We start from the raw sequence: 23,403 nt of genomic DNA, 5'->3' as shown, positions 1-23,403 counted from the left end.
GACGCCAACCGAGTGTGGGACAAAGTGACGATACGTTCTGAAATGTATTCATTGAGGAGTATTTTCTATCGATCGCGGACTCGTTGTTTGGGTTTCCAGAAACGGGAGAGGGGACGTAGTAGCGCGCTGTCGCAGTGTTAACAGCTGGGAGAACGTTGTGAGAAATGTTAATGGTATTTATTTCGAAATGTTGCGTCGAAGTAGTATTTAGAGGATTCTAGGAGCAGTTTCGTCTGAGTTTTAAATAATGGAAGCTCTGGAATTAAATATTTCCTTTCGCAGTTTGGGATTTTTAGTAATTCTGTTCGTCTAATCCCTTATAACGTTACTGTTTTTACATTTGTTACAGAAATAACTTCTTTTCAGGACTGGCTATTCTAGATTGACATGAATTTCAAAACTGAATTTACATAGCTTATCCATTCCTGTATGAAAAGTCATCTGAAAGTATGGTACGTCAAATTTACATTCATACGCCTTGGGTTAAAAATGATTCAAAGTAAACGTACTATACACAGCTTAGATCAGTGCAAGGATACGATGCAGAACATGATATTATACGGGGTCTTTTTATGGCATGCCATAGTTCGTCATCGAATGCCATCGAGGCTGAACAGCGCACGACCTAAAAGGAGAGAATTCTGAAAGATAAAATAAGTAAAATATGTAAAATAAAGATTTATGACAAACTTCAGATCGAGAAAATAAATTCTGAAATTTTGTTGAGGTTCGTGTGTGATGGAGAAGGTTTCGAGTATTATATCTGACCTTTACCCGATATTTCTACTTGCGTTGACGTTTTTTCAGCATTGATGGTAATGTGCTATTCTTTGTCGTGCATTGATCGAATTTTCTAAGTAGTTAAAACCTCTTGAAACAAATAATACCGAGCTGCTATCACTACTGACCAATCACCCGCACACGTTGAAGTGACAAGTATTGTAATAAGTCGGACGTGTAAGTCGTACTCGATAGCACGCATGTCAGATGAATTTGAAGCTTCCCATGAGAAAATTGGATTCTGGATTCTACATTAAATTCTAAAAGTCATCGTTTTGAATTATCTGAGTGATGTAGGTACATTTCAAATTCTCTGCCCTTCTTCGACAAGTTAGAGATTTGACAAATACTCAGTTGGACAAAATATTGACAAATCACGTTATAAGTATTCAAATAATATAGGCGCCAGCTTTTCCAAACATGACACGCTGATAATACAAGAATTGTTTCGAAATATATTCTGCATTTATTCGTGGACCGAGTCGTGAAGATGTCGATACGTCTCCTCCAGCTTCATCTTTTATTAAATATAGATACGGAAATGTAGATAGCAGTCGCGGGCTGCTTACGAATGTGTTTATATTCAGCATAAGAATAGGAGAAGACAGTGGCATTTGCACGCATATGAGCATTTGAAAAGTATAAATACCTTGATTTATACAACATGGCGTCCATGGACAGTGGAGAAACAATCGATGCTTCATCAAAGGAATGAAAAATGCCTTAACTTTCAATGTTAACAGTAGTAGAAGAAAGTCCTCCTTAAAAATGAGTTTGTAAAAATTAATTTTCTCAATATTTGTTCTTTTTACGTTTTCCCTCGAATTTCATCTGGTCCCCTATATCTGAAATTTCTCGTACATACTTTCTGTAAGTACACAGAAGCTGACGAGTCACATGTTCGAGACACAAGAATCGTTCCCAACGAATAAAAGGAGTGCAGGGTTAAAAACTAAACCGTCACAAAGAAACACGAAATTACAAAGTACAGAAGATACATCTCCCATTGAAAGGACACGTGATCCCTTGTAATGATCAGTGCATTCCCGAACAATAGCAATAACTCTCTGAAAGGTTCAACGACCACCGAAACGCTGGTTCCGCAAAAAGTCCCGGCAGTGTTCGAATGTTCCACAGGGAAAAAGTGAAAGCACGTTTAAAACTACAGCTCGCGCGCGCGAGAAGTTGAAAATAATTCGAACCGAGGTCTACGTTCGCGGGGCACAAAACATTGAATCCCTCCTGTGGAAACATTCGCGTGCAATGCATTCAGCCGAAGCTGTAGTAAACTCAGATGCGCACGACAGACTGGGCGACTGAACGTCGAAACAGATTGCGGCTGAATGCGAGCTTTCAGCGTTTCCGAAAAATTCGCCGTCGAACCACCGTTGTGCTTTTCAGCAATGCATATTTTTCTTTTTTTCACCCCGTCTAGACAGTCGACAAATGAAGCGTAACTTATAAACAACGAACTGTGACGAATGTAACGCTAGATCTATGATTGCTCTTGGACCTTTTTGGATTTGGGTGAGCTTCCACGCGGTGCACCGAGAAAGATCGTATTTGTTCAGGGAAGTGAAAATATATAAAGCATCAATACTTTCATTAAAAGCTTTGTCTTTCATTTGAATCTATAAAAACGTTTAAACAGAAACTATTTAACTTTGATTACGTGGATGTTAAATTTTATGTTAGTTAATTACATGATCACCGATGCAGCATTTTTCCACATAATTTTGCGACTAAGCAATCAACAATATCTGTATGGGAGTGTTTTTGCTGTACGTGTAAATAATTGGAGCGATGGTGCATGATTTAATTGGCTATTAAAGCAATTACTGAAATAAGAATTTATTTTATTTATTCGATTGTGTGGCTGTAATCATACTCAGAAACAGACTCTCGAGCAAACACTTATTTACAGTAATTGCTCTAATGACCAATTAATTTATCCACCATCGTTCCTACAATTCTGTGTATTCTCTCGTAATTAATAATTCGGTACTTGTCCAACTCACCCGCGTTTAATCTATACAAAATATTTATATATTTATCGATGTACACAACGAACGCGTTAAAGTGGACGCGAATTAATAAATGCCGAATGGTAAAAAGCGCGAGCGGTGTTTGTAATCTACTTCGCCTCGCGCTAGTAATCTCGTTACGCTTTAATGCATCCTCTGACAGCTTTAAAACGACCTTTCTATTTCGATTTCGTATGTTCTCGCGCGATATTTAATGGCACGACTATTTCAGAACCTAGACATCCACTTTAAAACTTTCTCAGCTATGAATACCGTAATTTGATTCGCCTAAAATGTTCCTTACGTGCCGCGTTCCAAAGTTGTTGGATCAGCGCGACAGATAACTAACGACGAATTTTCACTGCAGATGTTTTGTAAGGATTCCATTAGCAGCGGAAGAGCAACCGGAGCATGCGGAATAACGCAACCGAATACCGGCGTCGCGTTTACTCAGAAAACACCGAACGTTCTAGAGATGTTTGAAACTTAGCCGTCACGTTTCAGCTATAATATTTCTTAATGTGTCCTCGCATTGCTTGATTGCGTTCCGCGAAACTTGTTTGCTCTTAGCAACACTCGTGCAGGGTGTTCATAGAATACGTTTCATTACCGAAAAGGATTTTCTCTTCTGAATGTCGTAACGTGTACTTCATTTTTCAAATTTTATATATTCATGGATTTGTTTTCGTCCTCGTTTTTGGTACTCTAGCTCGATCCATCGACATCTCAACACGACTCGAAACTCGCTTTCTGGTCGTCTCCGATGATCCTCTCTGGATTTTAATTTGTATTCCACAATGGGTCGCATTAGCGCGAGAATTAGCGAGAAATTGTTAAACACGTACGACGATGCATCATCTCTTCATGGCGCGCGTGCAAACACGGCTAACCGTTATCAGCCAGCGATGGAGTACATCGACGTGCTATCAAAATAATTGCTCCGCGCTTCGTCTTTGCTTGCTGGAAGCGAAATTGGCGATGGTATACGGGGAGTACTCTTCATCCTTCGGGAAGAACAAGCGGAGCACCAATCACGAGGACGCGTAAGGAGAGACAGGCCCACGTAACATCATCACGTAGGAACATGTCGGTCACGTGTTAGCACAATGTCTTCGCTAAATGTATGGAATGGAGGACGTTGTCGCGGCACACACGGGTTCCACGAGTGGTGGAATAACGTGGCTCGGCTGGCTTTCGCATTTTAGATCAGTCGATGTACACGTTTCGAGCGAAGCGTTCCAACGCGGAGGTAAAACGAAATTTTTAATGCCGGGGCGCTTACGCGACGATCCATTCGTGCTTCGTTTATCTTATCGAAGTTCCTTTCGTACTGAGGCTTTCCGTCTCTATTTGGACGGGTCTTGCTTGATGAAATTGAGATTGCAGCCCGAATATCACGAGTTGTTCGGAACCTGGGGGGTTAGAGTTGCGCGCACGATTGAAACGTATTGCTGTTTGAAAGTTTTAGCAGCGGTTGCGTGGCTCGCCGATTGCATGTCCTGGTAACCAATCCGTCGATAGTAGAGCGTATCGTCTTCTGGAGATTGGGGTAGTTTTATTTAAGGATATGTAGGAGAGGTTCGTGAGCTCAGATTAGATACACTTCTTGATTTTGTTTATAAGGTTATTGCGATTAATTCTATATTTTCAAGCTAGTCGTTGCAGTAATTCAATCGAAACGTTCAGAGAAATTTAATAAAGCAATTTTGTGATAATATTAAGTCTTAGTAAACAATTTGAAAAGGCCACAGGTATCCTTTTCGAATAAATCATCCGAAAGTAGTCTCGAAAAGATATCAGTGTTCGTCGTTTCCCAATTTCCAGTGACATCCACCATTCCAATCACGTCGGAGAGAAATGTTCAATATTCGTCTCGTCTGATCCACCACCATGATCCATTTTCCAACTATCCAGGAAGGGTCGAGTTCCCCATAATCGAGTTTCATCCCAATAAATGATCTTTTGAATTGTTGCTGATGACTTGGTTTGAACGAAAACGTAACCGAATTTACGCAATTCTTTTCGTCTCATCGCACACTAATGGCTGTTATAATCATTCCTCCCATTTTAGTACGTACACACAGCAAGCGTACTTGGAGGAAGTAGTTAAAAAATACAAGCAAAGTTTGTGTTTGAAGCTTTATCATCCTCTTGCGAGACGATTTGTTCCAATCAAATTCGTATTCTCTTGTATTCTATGCCTAACCTCGTCCTTATTACTGAATTTGACGTTTGAAAGCGAGGATTAATCAGAGTACGCGACATAACGTCACGTATAATCATTGACGTTCAGCGAAACAAAGGAATCGACTACCATTAACAGCGCAGCGGGGTGGGTAATAATTCGAGGAGGCATATTAACAGTGATCAAAGATGTTCGTTATCTCAAGGATTACGTATATTCTAATACACGATTAAAAATAACAATTCTTTACCTTTGGAAGTGTATCGAAATAACTTTTCCCACAAAAGACATAATCTTCCTCAGCGAGGAAACTCGGCTAATTTAATTTCAACTTTCCTTCATATCGAACCAGTGCGTTAAACGATTTCCCAAAAGACGAAAGGGAGATAAAAATTCATTGCACACGAATTTAAGTTTCCCATCGAGAGGAAATCTTATCCGGCGTTATCGAGCAGCTTCGGAATCTTTCGTTACTTTGCAGAGCACCTTTTGCGATTAACAGGTGTAGTTTACTTTTTACAAAAGACATCGTGGCCGTTCCGACTACGCTGAATGCCGCGTTATTATTATCGTTTGGCTACTCGATAAAAGTTTCAAACGAGCAATTCCAACGGGGCGAAACTGCCCGAACCGCCTTGATTTCAAGTGCACTTCTCCGCTGTAAATGTATCCCAGTAACGCTGCTTCAAGTACGCGTTTCGCTGTGTATATTTTTATTTTTAAAACGGGGAAAATTTAAATGGTAAAAATGATCCCGCGCGACAAAGTGGAGCCTTTCATGTTCGCCGAGCATTGCGTACCTAATACTTTTAACAATACGCCGGTCGTAACATTCGAACTGTGTTCTTTGAAATGGCTCGCTCGTTGAAGTTTGCACGGACCTGCTCGCCTGGCTTTATGCTTCAAAGAAAATGTACTTTCTTTCTTCAACGTCAGGTCTTTGTAATCTTGAGCTCACGTAACCGTTTGCTAATACGTATTTTCAATCTCTGATTTCCTCTTTTCAACAGTCCGCTCTATTATATTGGTTGGACCAGGATGTATTTACAAAATCCCAGTGATTACTATTCGTCACGCTGGAAGGTTGTTTTAATTAAAATTCGACAAAGTATACAAAAGGATAAAATTCAGTATAAAGAAAGTCATAATTTTATCAAATGGTAGAGAAATGATTGATCGTGCTTAGCATGTGTTTGTTGTATTCCTTTGTATGATAAATACACAAAATTCGCAGATTACGTACGACTGTACTTTCCAAAAATGCACGACGATATTAAAGACGAGATACAGCTATCGTTTTCACAGCGTTAATAGTCACGAAAAGCAGTACTTGCAACGATCGAATAAATCAGCTCGACAGGGTGTAAAGCGAAAGGAAGAGTAACATCCCTCCCCCTGATCAAACTTCTGCGAACTTTGTACATATTTTCGCGAAACTCAACCGCAGACGTTAAGTGTATATGTAGAACACGAAGGGGAAAGCGTTCCCGAAGAACGATCGTGCCGACTTTTTTCTTTTCAAGGTAAGTAAAATAAGCTCCCGGAGTTTGGATACCTATTTCTAGGACATCTCGGCGTTTCCACGAGGAGGTAGCAATTGTACCTCGAGAAAATTTGTTGCCTCGTTGGAAGGGAGTGCCGCGGAAAACATTAACCTGTTGGGAAATACAGGGAAAAGCTCGTAGAATATTACTGGAACGCTTGTAGAATATTTTCCAAATAACAACAAAAGTTTCTCGAAAACGCTACTCTCGTTGTGAATTCTGAGAGAACGTTGATGAAAATGCAGCTGAATTATCAGAAGAAAGGTTTCATGTAGCAGACGGAAAATTAAAGTTGAAAGAAAAATAATTTATATACTCTTAGTGCAAGAATTTCATGCATTCATTTAGACGTCCTTCCTTTGGATAGATTTCTTAATTTCAGTTAGCAAACCCGAATAACACGTTCGACCAAAAGTGGTAGTTAATTTAATATTACGACCAAATAATTTTCTGCCGTGCAGCTCGTCATGGTGTATCATCCAAGGGGACGGATTAATTACGTCTCACGTCATGTTAAACGTTGTTGCCTTTTCACAGTGAAACGTGCAAGTGAGCAATGTGTCAGCAAGGCTGGCGCCGTAAGCGTCAAATGGTGAGCAGATATTCCTCTAATAACGGAATCGTAAAATCATACGAAAGAACAATGTATTGTAATTACAATGAACATTATACAAATATTGAGACAGCGAATAAAACTTATTGGAAATCATAAAATCAGAAATCAGAAAATTGTAATAAATAATTAATTTCGTATTCATAAAAATTGTTTAAATTTTACTCGAGTTTAAAGTTGATCTCCTTCATAGGATTAGTTTCATCTCTGAAATATGTACCGGAATTATTCCTGGATGAATTGTGCTAGACTATGCGTCATGGAATGGAATATTCTATGCACTTTAATAGTTATCTCAAAATTTGAATCCGTTGCTGCTACGACGAAGTGCATTAATCCCTCTGACGATTCCCTCGGCCAATTTCCGCCTAGTCGACAATAAATTTTAACGTCATGTTAGCGGTATCGTCCTTGCCGTATTATCAAATATTCCTGCTGTGGGTGCCGCGGAATTGCATCGTTAAGGCTCTTTGATAAACTTCTCTTGTATGCAACGTTGCGATGCAATCACGAACACTCACGTCAAGCTAATCTTGCTTTTAATACTTGTTTCTCGGATGATTTCACATAGTCTTATTTTTAATGGGACTCGATCGTTAAATAGAAGCGTAATTGTCTCTCTATATTAACACATTCGCGACCGGCAGATACTTTACATCGCAATTAATTTATTTCACATTTCTTCGCGTCCTTGTTGCATCACGTGAAATTAAAATTATACAAGAGGTAACGCGAAGGCAGAGCACGCTTTAACCTCATTAAACCTAACCCATTATACAGCACCTTAGGGAATCTTGATCCTCTCATTTTTCCGGGATGTACGACAGTGTTTGAAAGATTTGAAAGCTCTCAGAATGCACTTGGGAAAACGCCGTTGCTCGCTAAAATCCCAGTTCACTGTGAAGAACGAACTTTGGGATAGCATTAGTCCGCGATTCGGGAGAAAAAAGGAGATGAAATGTAGCCGCGCGGTGTTTCCTCGTCCATCGGGAATTTTCTTTCGACGCCGCTAAAAGTCCTGGATGCAAATCAAGTTCACGAATGGATGTGACCTGGATATCGAATCTACTTGGCAGTCTACGCAGCGGAAAAGCAAATCTGTTGTTGAATTACGCCACTTTTGCGCAACAGGTTCCATTCGACAATGAATTTTTATTTTTGAGTTAAATAATTGGCAAACGTGTGCATCTTATATACGAGGAAAAATTAGGGTTTCAATGTTACTGAGTTACAGAGGTTAAAATCAAGGAATTAATAATCTAGAAATCAATTGCACCTTTTCGGATTTATGAGCATTCCATGTCGCAGTAATAGTTAACTTAATCGATTCAACGCCTCGGTCATTCCGCTGACACTTTTAGACGAAACACTGAATCAATAAAGTTAACTGTTACTACCGCAGTAAGTGCTCTTAAAACCAACGAAGTATACTTGATTTCTGTATCGTTAAACAAAATTAAGAGCACGGGGAGTACAGCAGTTTATCGTTTTAGTAGAAAACTGATTAAATTGACAGAGTATTAATTACGACATCAACGTATTGATTGTGGTGGAATATTAGTCTGACACGCGAGATGAATTCATTTTACTATTATAATCAGGTGTCTTATATTCTGTAATAAAGAGAAGGAAGAAAATAGAGACACAGAATCGCACTGTTTTTCGACATGAAACGTTGCATTTTAGATATCGAGTGCAGTCTCTCATCGGTGAGTAGGCCCGCAGAGGCTGAATCGCAGCGATAGAAACGTTCAACAGGTTCGGTTAGCATTCTTACAGCGTGCTCGTCGAAAACTGTTCCCGAATTTCAAGCGCAATGTTTGCCAGAGCTGTTACTGTTGTTCTTAATGCGCCGGAGTCGGTAATGCAGTTGGAACTAGTCCCAACTTCCGTTCGCCCGAAGATTGGGAACAGTGGAGGAAAGTAAAGAATCGACTAGTGCAACGAGATTTGTTTTCTGGCACCTCCACTCCCTCCGCGAGTGAAACGATGCACGTGCGGCGTACGATTAGGTTTCTTTTCTAACGGAACCGCTTGTTTTGTTGAAATTTTATCGATCGAAACAAGATGAAACTTCAGAATTGGTGTCTTCTTATTACAGTTGAAAATTTTCCGGATCATTACCGAGCAAACTGTAGCTGCATAGAAACGTGTAATCTCAAAAATGGCGAAGATGTCACGTTCGTATCGCAAACCCAATTCGCCGCTCGCTGTCCTTGATGAAGTCTGTCTACAATGTTTGGATCGACTAGACCGGAAGGGAATGAATAGTTCCGTCGACAGTAAACTCGTTTCGTAAGCGATTAGCACGGAAGCCCGTTTGATTGACTATTGATCGGTCACCCTTTCTGTACACACGTCCCTCTATAGGAAAGTCGACGAAAAATGTCGTCGGGGCTTTTGTCCTCGTCTCTGTCGTTTTTCGGAGTATGTTTCTCCAAAATATTTAGGTCATTATTGAATGACCTAGAATAATCTCCCGCGGAAAGCTGATAGGAAGCTATCTTCGAACTATTCCATCACCCATAAGCATTTTTGTCCACACGAAACAAATCTTTATCATTTCGAGAACCGATTTATTAAAAAAAACAATTGTTTAAGAGTATCTAGCAATTAAAGTAACTACCTATTAGATAGTAGAAATTCCACCCTTTAATTTGCTTTTTGTTAGAATCGAATCGGACGATTCTACGCTGAGCTATGACATCTCAAAGTTTCTTATTTTATAGACAATTTTAAATGACTGACAGGCGTTCCGACCTACATATATATACATATAGCGTCCTTATGCAAGGCCGTTCCAATTCCGAGAAATACTAGTAAACATTGTAGTATTTGATGGACGCCTCACCCATCTAAATTCCTTGACATAATAGTAAACATTGTATTTCCTGGTTGAGATACCCCTCAAAGTTGTTTAAAAGAGAAACATTTATATCCATTTTTCCTGACGATCGATTTTGATGAAATTTGGTATACAGGGGTTTTTGGGGTCGCTGATTCCAAATCCGAACTCAAAATTTAGAAATTCAAAACGTCAGATCCAATGTAACGGGACAAAATGATAAAACTTGGTATACAGGTGTATATGGAGTCCTACGGGTCGAAATTGAGTGAAATGAAATTGCGACAGCTCTGCATACGACAGGCGCGTGTCGTGTTTCACCCGAAAAATTCTATACGCCATTGGCCCCCGTCCACGATAACTCCGACGACAAATCAGATGGTCAGCGGGTACATTCTTATCCCGTCGAATACCAGTGGCCAGCGACGAAAACTTTATTTCACAGATTTGACTTACGATCTAGGAAATTCAGCCGTGCGTCAGCCTCCTCGCGCCGGAATTCTCGAAATATTTCACAAACTCCCATGAATCACAGTACATGGAATGAACGGCTGCTCTTTCGGCCGGAAGAAAAATACGCGTTCGAATTCTGTACAGGCAAATATTTGCATACTCTCTAAATTTATCGTGCGAACAAATTCTGTAAAACGCTGGGAGCGAGAGCAGAGGGCTGTCAAACTCCGAGCCGATCCTACAAAATGCGCCAAGTGGATGTGGGAAGATGTTTATGGGATAACAATTTGAAGTGGGCTCTTGAACGATCAAAGGTTTGCCGATGAATAGCCTCTTTGTGGCGTTGAATCGCAAATATTAGCGGTGTGTTGGAGTGATAGAAGGCGTTGGAAGAGTCGAGATATTTTATCTTATAATTTCTGGTTGGAATTAATGTGTAAGCACTTTTTATTATCAAAATTATAACCTAGATTACACATCTGTATTAAATCTTGGCGCCCAAGGCAAAAATAATACTGTAGATAATAATAATATTCCCTAGGTACAACGCCAGGTACGCTGGAGGAGGAGTGGTAAATTCCACAAAATATTTAATACTGCGGTATCGACAAGCGAACAAAACTAACGCAAAAAAAGGGAGCGTTAGCTAAAATTTATATCGGACTTACGATACACACCGAAATCAATATTAACGCAACGAGGTTGCCCGTCCCCGATGCAACCAGTGTGTCTCTGGTACGTGCGGATCCTTCGGCCACGTTTAAATTTTGTTGGCTGTTCCCGAGACACGTAGGCCGTTACACAGAAGCACGTGGAATTACCTCTGGCTCGTAGAACAGCTGGAGAAACTCCGACTCGATAAACGCAATACCATCCAGTATCGAGATCCTCCTCGAACGCCTGGAGGACGTCGTCGATCGTTAACGAATGACCAGATAGAAAGCCCCTGCGTCGACATAAACATCCGGATACCTCGTGTAACTTTCCACCGTTCTTTGTTACATTTCGGACGTAGGAAGGTTCGAGGTGGCCATACAAAGATTTCTATACCTGGCTGTCTGATCTATCGCAGCCATTTGGACGTCCCGAGTTACGGAGGAGTTTAACGACTCTGTACTCGCTATATATCAGCCGGGACGGCATAACGTATTCCTCGTCCATATATTGCACGGTCGCCAGTATTTATCGTTTCGATAGGAACGGCTTATGAGATAAAAAAAAAAAGTGAAGAACGTAAAAAGATAGCGAAGGAAGAGCACGCTGTCGTGATTGATTCCGAATTTGTCGAACCTTCTATACTTCTATTACGTTTCTTATGTTATGCATACTCGATAAGCAATGTTTCCCTTTACATCATTCTCGCTTTTTCGCGAATTTCATTCGCGTTGGTGACATTCGATTAAATTCTATCTGATTCCGAACGCGGAACCATATAAACGGGCCCGCCCTTAATCGATACATCGGCAAAGAGAGCCACACCGAGTAAATCTTTCCCTTACAAAGGAATTCGTTCCTCTGTAGAGAGTAATGCACGACTTCCGATATCCGCACGAGAATTCAAGTAGTCGCGATAGACTGATTTATGAGCTCCTGAGCGGAACAGTAGAAAAGAAGGATCCACCGTAGGATCTCGTGGGATCTCGATAGAACGAATAGCTACGTCGATTTCGGACAATCCAATTCCCTTGTATCGTTGGTTATTAATACTTGTCGCTCCTAACGACGCCCCGTAGGGTTCGTTTTCCTACCATCACGTTGCGCAGGCCCCCAACTTATTCAGCTTGGCGTGAGATTTCCTTAACTTGTTGTCGTGGCGAGAAAATCGTTACTTTCCTCCACTGTACCCGCGGCACCATGCTGTTTTCCACGGGTTACACCAGTCAGGATGAAATTCAAACCTTTGTGAACTGTGTTTTTTTTTCGTGCTTGGTACAAAAGGCTCGAGTCAGAAATAAATAACGAAAAGTCTTAATTGCAAGAGGAGTTAACAAATTTAGAAGTTTGTTTCGCGTGTAATTCGCGGAGCTATTGTTTCATTTATTTCTCTACAGAAATTTTTCTTTCGGGGATCTATCTTTCTCTAAAGAAAGAAAGAAATTATGTTTTACTGAAACGTATCTCTATTTTTACATTATTTATTCAATTTGTTCTACTTTCTAGCTACGTACAGTCAGTCCCGTAAGTATTCACACCCCTAGTGTCTATTGAGAAAAACTTACCTAAATTAAATGAAGCCACCAAACCAAAGCAAAAAGAGATATATTATTATTATATATTCCTCCCTAAATACTCGCTTTTGAAGTTTACACATGCCGATCGCGTTAAAATCGCTGTTAGTTCTGAGAAGTCCGCATAATTTTCACAGCAGAAGCGAATATTCCGGCCGCGTGTACGTTCATGAAACCCACCGCCAAATTTCCAGCAGATTATAATATATCGAATTCCTCGCTGAGAATCTAGATTAAGCTCGTATCAATTGAATCGTTTAACCGTGCATTTCTCGCTCTTTTCACGGTGAAAGGACAGGGGGTAACCTACGCTCTATTCAGCGGCCCTCTTCCGTGGATGAATTACACCGAGTTTCAACAGGTCCAACGAAGTTTCCGCAACTAGTTGCCACTCCCCCCAAACTAAAAGATTCCATCCCGTCACGGACGTGTGTCCGTCTCCGTGTACAAGAGGCGCCCGTGGATATTTCATAACAGCCTATGAATTAACCCAGTCACGTACCGTTCAAGCGCTGCTTCGAAATTCTATTTAGCTTAATGCATTCGGAAGTTTGATTGGCCACTTCAAAGCGACCTACGCCGCGGGAATTAATACTCTTCCGCGAAACTTTGTCATTAGCCGGGAATTTCCCCGTGTAGTTTTAATGCCGCGGACACTTGAGGAACGGGAAATCGGCTGCCGTCGAATTTGTCGACGCTGCAACTAGCCTGGAATTTTGCGGGCTACAGTACAATGGTGCTAATTGAAATTGAAATTTTACGGTCATTTGAATCTGATCGCCGGGCAGAATTCGTTGCCAAGTAATTATTGCGATCGAAATTGATGCGGCGTGCAATTAACGGAACACGGAAATCAATTATAGGTGAATATATTAAGAAATTGTTTTGCTAGGTATTTGGGAACGATAGATGTTGGACTTCTGTTTATTTGATACGGAATTATTTAATTGTCGTAATGAAACGACAACTCGAATGAAGCCTTAGATATAATGAAACCAAATAGAAGTCTTTATTATTCTCGAGTTTGCACAAAAATGGAAGCGCGTTATCCAGTTCTTATCCACCCTGGACCGTTGAAATACCAACTGGGAAAGTATTAATTAACAGCCACTGCAAATTCACGTCGATTTAATTAACAGGGGTTAGAAGAAACCGCACAATCCTTCGGATATCCAGGTTCCCATGTCCAGGAACAAGAAGGCGGGAATAGATTAAACTACGAAACGGATGTTCCGCGATTACGGGAACAGACCACAGTAAAATCCGCGAGGTAGTCCACGAGATAATTAATTGCTCGAAAAGTTTCCGTGTTTCTGTCCTTCCCCCCCCCCCCCACCTGCTCCTTTTTTCTTTCTCCGTCGATCGATCCCGATAGTTTGAGAGGGATTTTCGCTGCTTGCTCGAAGGGGTTAGCGACGATCGCTGGGGAAACGGGCAGCCAAACAAAAAGCAGAACGAAAAGAGTTTGGACACAATCGGATTCCGGAGAGGTCCGAAGGAAGGAAAAGGGCGACGAAGTGAAAGGGGATAAGAAATGATGTGACGAATCGCTCGAAAGCGGGGGTAGGAAGGAAACCTTTACAACGGTCAGAAATCAATTCCTACGAAGACAATAAAATAGCTATAAACTCGAAAGGCGGATGATATCGACACGACGTGATTTAACGGATGGATAAAAATCGCGAGTCGAACGTAGGGGTGCGATAGATCGTTAATGCGCATAAATCAATTCGAATCGTTTGCACCGAGGGAGAAAATTCGAGGTATAGGCGATAAATAATGATATTACGGTTTGAATGTTTCGGGAGCTATGCGAGGAATTCGTAAATGTTGAACTGTAATAATGACAAAGAATTTATGGCTTTTTCATTTTGATACCGATTAGTAAACTTGATAAGAATAAAAGTATGTTACGTACGTCAGGTTACTGTGACAAGATTTTTTTACGGTTGAAAATTTTACGATGAGCCAAGAAAATTGTCGGGAATAAATTTCAACGGGATAATAAAAACATCGCGAGATAATTTCATCGATGGATATCTTGCTTGGTAAGGTATTACGAGACTGCAATATAAGTTTTTGCTTCCGCAAGTTATTACAAGACTCCAATATACTAAATAAAGTCGAAATTTCACGGAGAACGTAGTCGTGTTTTTATTCTACCTATATACTTTTATCTCGTCTACAATTTCTTAGATTGAAAGCTTTTGCATTCCGTCGTCCTACTTGCTAATACAAGTACATCCTTCATTTTTGTATAGCATGCACACACTGTCAGCTTACTTTGGACTTTTCCAGATATTGTTCAAGAATTAACTTTGCAGAATGTTTAAAAAAGGTATTTTTTTTTTCAAATTAGTTTCCAGGCAATTTTCATGTTTCTTTTTACAGATACTTCACATAAACTTTTGAAATGTGGTAACTAATTAATTGGTGTAATATATTTCTAGAGATGCTAAAAATAAGTTCAGGTATAAAGAATATACGCGAAGATGTTTATTCGTACTATTGTTGCTTTCAGTTCACATCATCGTTTCTGAAGTGCCACTCAGGTTCCTGGTTAATTTCAAATTGGAATTTTAGATACATCGGGGAATTCTGAGTCATACGAACTTTATTAATCAAACTCCATGCATTTAAATCAAATTTTCACCCATGTATAGACACGTGTAGTATTCGTGGCGTTAATCAACTTGGCAACTAAAGTCGAAGGGGGCTATCATTTTAAGCGTAGTGAGAACACGGCTACTGATCGTTTTCGCGTGAATAAATATTATTTTGTCAGTGGATTAAAAGAACACACAGACACGAGTATCGAATAAAATTTACGCGAAACTTTCGTCCCTAAAATACACGCGTCTCCGCTTTGAAATTTAACAATTCCTCCCTGGTTGTCTCCAGTTTTGAATAATGTTCGCGTTGATATATTATACCATTGATGTCATTTCGATTTGAATGTAGAAATCCAATAACCTGCATAGAAGACGATAAGGTGTCACTATAAATCACAGCCCGTTCTTCTGCCATACGATGGGAAACTTTAAGCTTGAGTCAGGCTCCAGCTCTTGGGAATCACTCCCTCGTTCATTGAACGAAGTTAATAAATTACTTTGGAAGATGAATCTTGCACACTGGTAAACAACGGAATACTATTGAGACTGTATCACTAAAATATCTCCACGAATTAGGTCGTGAACTATCGGAAGAGTACGTGAACGGAGTTGATCAAAATAGCTTCTGAAATATTAAAAGATCTGTTCGGTAGCTAATTGAAGCGAAGCAAATTTAGCGAACAGGAAGTTAATTTTTCGACTAACTGATAGAAGCCAGAATAGATGGGATATTCTGTATGAAAATTTAAGAGTTTATTAATATGTTTCTTTCTGAGAGATTTGTATAAGCTGATTGATATTGACTGATCAACTTCTACACAAATTTATGCAAAAATGGTTGTTGAGAAATTGAAGTGATTTTCCAGTTAGTTTACGATTTAATGATTCTAGTAACTTGCGTACATAGAGCAGGGTTACTCGATATTACATTTCGTCCCGAATGTGTTAGTTAGATTCATCAGTAAAGCTTATCTAACGGCTCCAGTCTTAGATGTGACTTAATCTTAGATAATCTGCTGAACCAAATTAGGTAGTAATATACTATCGAGTTCTCGTGGACTGATTAACAAACGTGTAACAGCATCACGTCCGAGGCAGGATTTGTTAGATAAGCTGTATCGATGAGATCGACTAAGGTGTCGTAGACGTAACACTGTCATATAAAACTTCTTCCTTTTATAGACTCTAAGAAAAAAACTCCTAAAGTGTGCTTAATTTTTCTATCGTCACGTCAAAAATACCACTTAAAGTTGAACCAACCAACATCAAACAAAGCCACCTCTAACAATTCCCAATGCTCCCTTGTACACTCTTCCTATAAATCAATTCCTGAACCTTACGCCAGTGACATCCTTTTCAAATTTCCCAGTATACGTTTTCCTATCAAAGGTACACCCAATCCCTCAACGACCATCGGTCCCGCCGATAACGCAAATCAAATAGATCAGATAGAATCAATCTTGGTTCGCGAGCGTTCCCATCATTTCATCCCCCGATCGAGTTGGCACGAGAGTGCATGCATCATAGTCGATTTAGGGTCTTCCAATCATTCTTTTCGCGTTTCCCTCGTTGGTGATTCGTCGCGGAGCGTAGGGAACGTTGGACGAAAAACAGAGTCGACTGGCAGTCGCGAGCAGGTGGAAGGTAAGGCGTGCGGGGGGCGTAGGGCGAAGGGAATGCGAGAAAATCGAGAAAGCAGAATGATGCACTCTTGCGTCTTTCTGCAGCCCCGGTTGGGTCGAGATGAAAAGGTCGGGGCACGTTTTCCGACGTTGCTGCTTCGAATAAAGGAATGGAAACGAAAAGCCGACGGTGGCTGCGTAACGGTGACGTTTTCGACTTACGTGCGATGGGCGAGCACGTGAATTTATTTAACAACCGTCTACGGTACTCCCTGGGATAACGCGGCGGATACATTTTTTATTGTCTTCGTCCCTTTCTACGAAATGCGGGCTGCTTTGAACGCGTACTTCGACGTTACTTTGGGATCAACGTTTCGAGAAATGGTTCCGCGAGCTCTCGTATCGCTGATATGTACAGTCTCGAAGTCTAGAGACACGTATAAAGTGGACCTGACGTAAGGAATCGACGAAATATGAATTACGTAAATATTCGATTGAGCCGAATGCACTTTGAATTGCCCGATGTGTGAATTGCATCCGTTTCGAGCGTAAGAATAAAAGGTACGAGTAACATCTTTCATTTTCCCACATTGTGGAGCCGGCAGCGTGGTTCACCTTCAGCCCAGAAAAGAAGAGAAAAATCGAGGAAACTGTAGTAAGCACTCGATACGAAGGAACTGATACCGACAACTGCATCCGCATTTCCGCTTCATTGGTAACCCGTCTGGTGAACGCAATGTAAATAAAAAATCGATTCTATTAGTCCGCAAGGTTTTTTACAGACCGTTACACGAAGGTCGTTAAAATCGAACGCAGCGAGCCGCCTCTATTATAATAGAAATAATGTTCTCCATAATATTTTACGGAGTCTGCGTTGCACATATTCGCGTTTTAAAATAACATAGTCAGCACGCTATGCGATCCGTCTAAACACAAGAAATAAAAATTGCGACTAGACTCTCCAGAATTATTTTTGTAAGGGGTTTTGGTGTGACGATCGACAAATTAAGACGAATCGTGACTTCCACTTAATTTAGCGATATTATTAATTCATATTGTGCATGTTTACTTACCAGTTTGAGCCACGCGTTCGTAGTTACTATTTGATTCTTCTCATCCTGAAACACGAGAAGTGATAAATTATTATTGCATCTGTATACGTATTTTTCTATTAATTTTCAAATATTTTATATGCATTTATTTGTTACGTCTGAAGGCCATTGACACTGTTTGTTATAAAAAAAAGAAACTACCTCGATTTCCAAAGTTAAAAATATTTATATACGCCATATTTCTCGTCGTTTTAAATATTGCACCGATATCTTGCTACAACCATTCATCTTTGCTAGGAATTTTAACGTGCGATAAACCGTGTTTCGTTTCCTGAAAGCGACCAACGGTGCTCGTGACGTGGTGGTCGACAAATCGCCAATTCAAAATAGCAAAAAAGTAAACGTATGTACATATATACATATAATGTTCATACTAAAGTAAGGTAAACGCGAGAACGTAGAAGCGTGGCAAGGCGAGGAAATCGTAAAATTCACGTCAAAAACTGGAGAGCCAATAACCACAAATTGCTGCTGCAATCGTTCGTTTTCCAGTGCTCTGTAGGGAACCGCACTTCGCCACAAACTCATCAGAATTTCGGAGCGATTTATCAAACGAACACACTCGAACGATGGTGTCAATGAACAAACTACTCCGTAACTGATCACCGTGAATGAATTTAGTTTACGGGCCACCGCCGCAACTCGAAACTACCGCGATAAAATTGATTCGCTTCGACAAGGGGAGTAGCTAATCTTTGGTTTAACCTGAAGTGTCTAGACAGTTGAACTGAAATTGTAATATGAAATTGTTAATACTTAGATATTATGAAAAATGACCTAAAATTGCAAATTTAAATTTTTGTTAAACCCTCGTCGAAGTCATTTACTTTTAGTTGTCATTAAATTAAAATTAACGCATGTTTAAAAATTGGAAGATTATCTGACTGGCAACAAACGTTCACATTTCTCAGCAATTGCCCACGGGATTTAAGAAAGTATCGCCACTCGCGCAACAAGTATGAAACGATTTGAGCTTAACGACTCGTGACGAGGGCGTTTTAATAACGCAATGAAACCCACCCAGAAGGTGGTGGCAGCGCGAAAATAATGAAGAGAACAATTAGCAGACAGCATGAACTCTAAGTGAATTTATTCTTTCATTTCTCGACCTCGCGGACCTCGCCACAACCGCGGGAATCACGACGTTTCGGTACGATGGAATTAAAGGTCAGCCTTCTGTTTCTTTTGGAGGAAAACGAACGAAGCCACAGCGCGCAGATTGGCTGTAAATTTTCCAACAAAATTTTCTCCAGCTCTGCTCTATGATGGAAAGAAGTTATCGAAGAACAATACGTTTGTGTACTTGCGAGGAGATTGAGTTTGTTGAAAACGAGTTCCGTGGAAATGTCTTCGACAGTCGGTCGTTGGCAAGAAAATGTTGCCGCGATTGGATGCCGGATGATTTAAACGTCTGTTTCAGAGAATTCGAGAATTTACAAGTGGTTAGTTTATAATTAATTATTCGTATTACTGGATGTATGAAACCGTAGGCTTTATAAAACTTTATGAACCATATTATCAAAGATTAGTAAATGTAAATAAACAATTTTCTATCTCGTCGCTGTAAATGTATTCAGCAATTAGAACATAGTACTCGCTGAAGAATAGTCTTCTCAACGTCGAAATGAAATCGAATTAACGCTCGGTTTCCACTTAAAAGTGGAATTGGGATCAAACATTGGTCTCCTGTTCGGTTCAAAGTGAAATTCTTCAGCGCATATGGTTTTCCGGTCAAGAAGCACACGCGACAAACGATTTCAAAGTCGAAATTTTCTACGTTCCACGATTTTATCACAGTGAACGTATTATCATCTTGGTGAGACGGTAGAGATTTAAATACGATGACAGGGCGGAAATTTATCGTGGCAAATTAATTAGATATGCAACGCGAATTCCTCTGTGGTATCTGTTTTGAATAAATTGCATATAGAGCTGATTGCATGTACAAGTCGCCTTAATAGGTCAGTCTCCTATCCCGGTCGTTAAACCGACTACCATGGAAATTATACGCGCACTTTTTTTGCCCCCTCAAGTTTCAATTGTCCGTACTTTTTGGCGTAAAATCGATGCACGTTTTATGGTCGATTTGTTGCCAACGCTCAACCATTAAACTCAACTCGTTTGAAAAATTATTGCCACAGTCTTGTGAACGCTTTCCATTAGCTAACCGAAGGAACGAAAAAAAAACGATATAAATTCCGTTGATTTTAACTCCTGCAACGGTATACCAAAGCTAGGAGTGTTACGCTAGGAATATTTTGCGCGTTAATATTTTTTGTTCGTTGCCGTAAACGTAATCGATTAGATGGTTTGTTACTCGGAGTGCAATAAAGAAAATGGTATCGATAGAATTAATATTTATAAAATTAAGATTGAATGAAACATAAGGGATATTTTAGGTTCACTTCATAGTTTAGATCGGCAAAGATTAAAGGTGTGTTCCAAACATTTGAAAGAGTGGTGTATATGCAGGGTGTACCAGGATTTAACGGCCAAACAGTAGCGATATACTGCGTGTAATGGATGGCTATCCTACAAAAGGTAACACACCGTGGACAGTTTCACAGAAGATTGACTTCATTTTTTAACACACGACAAACGCGAAATGCAAACTTTCCAGCGATATGCACTGACAGAAATTCGATAACAGAGTGAAAATACTATTATGAGCGAAGTCGTCTATTTTCAGTCATTCGTTGCAAATGTGTAGCGTTTATTTAATGGAACTATATAATATATAATTTCTACAACGAAATTGTTGACACTACGTTACGATCTTTGCTTGCACACTGCGACGAGACGTGTTTCGATTACTAATTGCAGGTGTATTATAACTTCGATCCACGAACGTGTGTTTATATTGTTAGGAGAATAAATATTGACGAGGCCAAGATTAATCGTTGTTTAATACATACCGTGGCGCAAGAGAGCCCCAAATTATTGAAAATCAATATGCGGCCAAATTATCGAATCAATCATCGCGAAACACACCGCGCTATGTGTAGGTGCCGCCGCTAACTAATCTGGTTACTAGATTGTGGGAAACTTTCGCTGTAGTCTGCGCGTGCGACTACATTCAGAAATTAATCCGCGAGTTAATTGATATTATTATATTCGTTGCAAGACGATGAAACCTTTGCGAATAAACTTGCATCGAACAAATAGCAACACAAACCGATTCGTACTGCAAACTAATAGCGAAAAATGTTTGACAGACAAGCAAGGAAGCGATCCTTTGATCTACCTTACAAAAGTGGCGAAGTACCGTAATGGTTTGTATATTTTGTTTGCGGAACTCCTAGGTACGTGTTTGATGTAAACGCGTATTCACCAGCGAGCCACGATCCAGGTGTCGAAATTAATCGAAATTGTTTCACACCAACGCCTTTGGTCACGGTCGACGCAACGCTTTCCCCGCAATCTACGTCTCTATTCACTTCAAAGCGGACTGCGAAGATCGATTCCAGCAGGTCAACACTTCGCGACGAAATTTCCGTCTCGAGCCATGAGGAACACGCACGAAATACTTGAACCAGTGGTTTTCCAGAAAAAAAGAAGAAAAAGAGGAAAATGATATTTCTATGCCGAACATTAATAGATTAAAAGTGTTCATTTTTAAATTACGTCGTATTCCATTGTGTTAACATTGCAGGATAAATTTATGGACTTCTAGTCTCATAAACATGTACGGTATGTTACAAATTCCAAAAGGTTCCAACTGCTCTGTTTCCTAACGATACTTGTTTGACCAATAAATCTTCGGGGTGGGAACAGGTTTCCATGCTTGCAGAGTTAAAAGGAAACGCTGAAATGAGGGTTGCTTATTACTCAACAGGACACTACGCGATGAATACAATCGTGCTAAATGTTTGTTATTGATTTGTTATAACAGTCTCTATATATTAAAACCTCTGTAGGAATACAAATGATTTGTCTCAAAATCTCCCAACAAGATTATTATTTTATTTTAGGCAAATGAGAAGTAAGGAACGAATTGTGCTAAAATATTTTTCTCATTTTTATTAACATTATTAGACTCTCTTTAAATTGCAAAAACGTCACAAGGATTTTCAGAGATCAATCAAACTGAATTCCGAGGTCTATATTAGCAACCATTTTAAAACTAAGGTACGAATTTCTAAAGAATGAAAAGCAACATTCGCTGGCTTTATGAGTCCACCCGTTGGGATGCGACAATACTGTCTGGCTTCTCGGTTGGCCTGTATGTCTGCTCTTCAAGAAAACCTATAGACACAAGTTACTGTCCCTCGAGTAGGTACTATGCAGAGCAGAGAAGTTGACCTCCCAATGGAATTGTGAACCGTATTGGGGTAGACATTTCGGTCAGGCTTCGGACTGTGACTAAGCAAGGATTACTCAACGCTGTCTAGAGATCCCTTACATATGGTGCTGGTGGCCTAAACTGGAAGTCATTGCGTTTCCTATGAGATAATGCTGGTATATATACAGTCGCAGAACAATTGTTGGCCCCAAGAGAGAATATTTATGGATATTTCGTACACGTGACATCTCATCGTAACAAAAACAAATGAGAATACATACCACTTTACAGATTTTTAAACTGGACAAAACACAATAATTTTTCAAAAACTTCGCTATCACGATTAATGACTCTATTTTCGTGAATAATACTATGAATAACAATTTAGATGCCATATAATCTATTGATCGAACACTATAGTTCCTACTGCCGCGAGACTCCCACGGCAATTGACGCGGCCATTTTTGTTTTTTAAATTGGAGCATCTTAATTGAGTCGCGATTTTTCGAGCTCGCTGTGTTTCGGAAACACTGTCATGCTTCTCCAGGGAATAACCAATCACGATCGAGGAATTTCTTCGAAAATACAACCGAATTCGTATTGTACACAAATTCAAATTAGTCCTTCCACGAACGCAAACCAATCCAGATCAACAGGTTTTCCTGCGATCGTTTGCCAGCAGAGAACAATTTCCACGGGGAACAAATGGCGACAACTCGGATAGTACTGGTTGTCCGTCGTTGTCCATTCGTTTCGATTTTCGATCAATAGACGTACATAAAAATTCACTACGGTGTCGGACTGTGCTTTTCTTACTTTTTCAATCCCCATTTTATTTCTTCGATCGCGAAAGAATACCTACGTCACATTAAATGGTCCTGGCCTTACTTTCGATGCATCTCGTGGATGGTCTCTGACACTTCTCCTACCATCCTCAACAAAAATGAAGAAGACACGGCAGGTGCCAAGAAGCATCAAAGAAGCGAAGCTGAGCCAGCGTCCAAAATTAATGTACGCGTTTGAACGCGCGAGAAGCGTCATTTTGAATTTCCACTGTAAAGGGGCTTCGGAAAGTGCTGCGCGAAAGTGTACGAAACGCGAGG

The 23,403-nt window shown here is 40.1% G+C and overlaps 1 protein-coding gene across 3 annotated transcripts in view; it reads right to left on the bottom strand.

Annotated features, from left to right (window-relative positions):
- The window catches only part of LOC128873658 (neuronal acetylcholine receptor subunit alpha-7), a 266,898-nt gene that overhangs the window by 161,362 nt on the left and 82,133 nt on the right, over window positions 1-23,403 (bottom strand). For all 3 annotated transcript variants that reach the window (XM_054117370.1, XM_054117367.1, XM_054117368.1), the window contains exon 4: window positions 17,980-18,024. In XM_054117370.1, coding sequence (XP_053973345.1) covers window positions 17,980-18,024 — 45 coding nt within the window. The remainder of the gene's footprint in view (window positions 1-17,979; window positions 18,025-23,403) is intronic.

This window comes from Hylaeus volcanicus, chromosome 3, assembly GCF_026283585.1.
Source record: "Hylaeus volcanicus isolate JK05 chromosome 3, UHH_iyHylVolc1.0_haploid, whole genome shotgun sequence".
Classification (NCBI taxonomy): Eukaryota; Metazoa; Arthropoda; class Insecta; order Hymenoptera; family Colletidae; genus Hylaeus; species Hylaeus volcanicus.
Note: the sequence above shows the minus strand (reverse complement) of the source record. Positions and strands in the feature narration are given on the sequence as shown.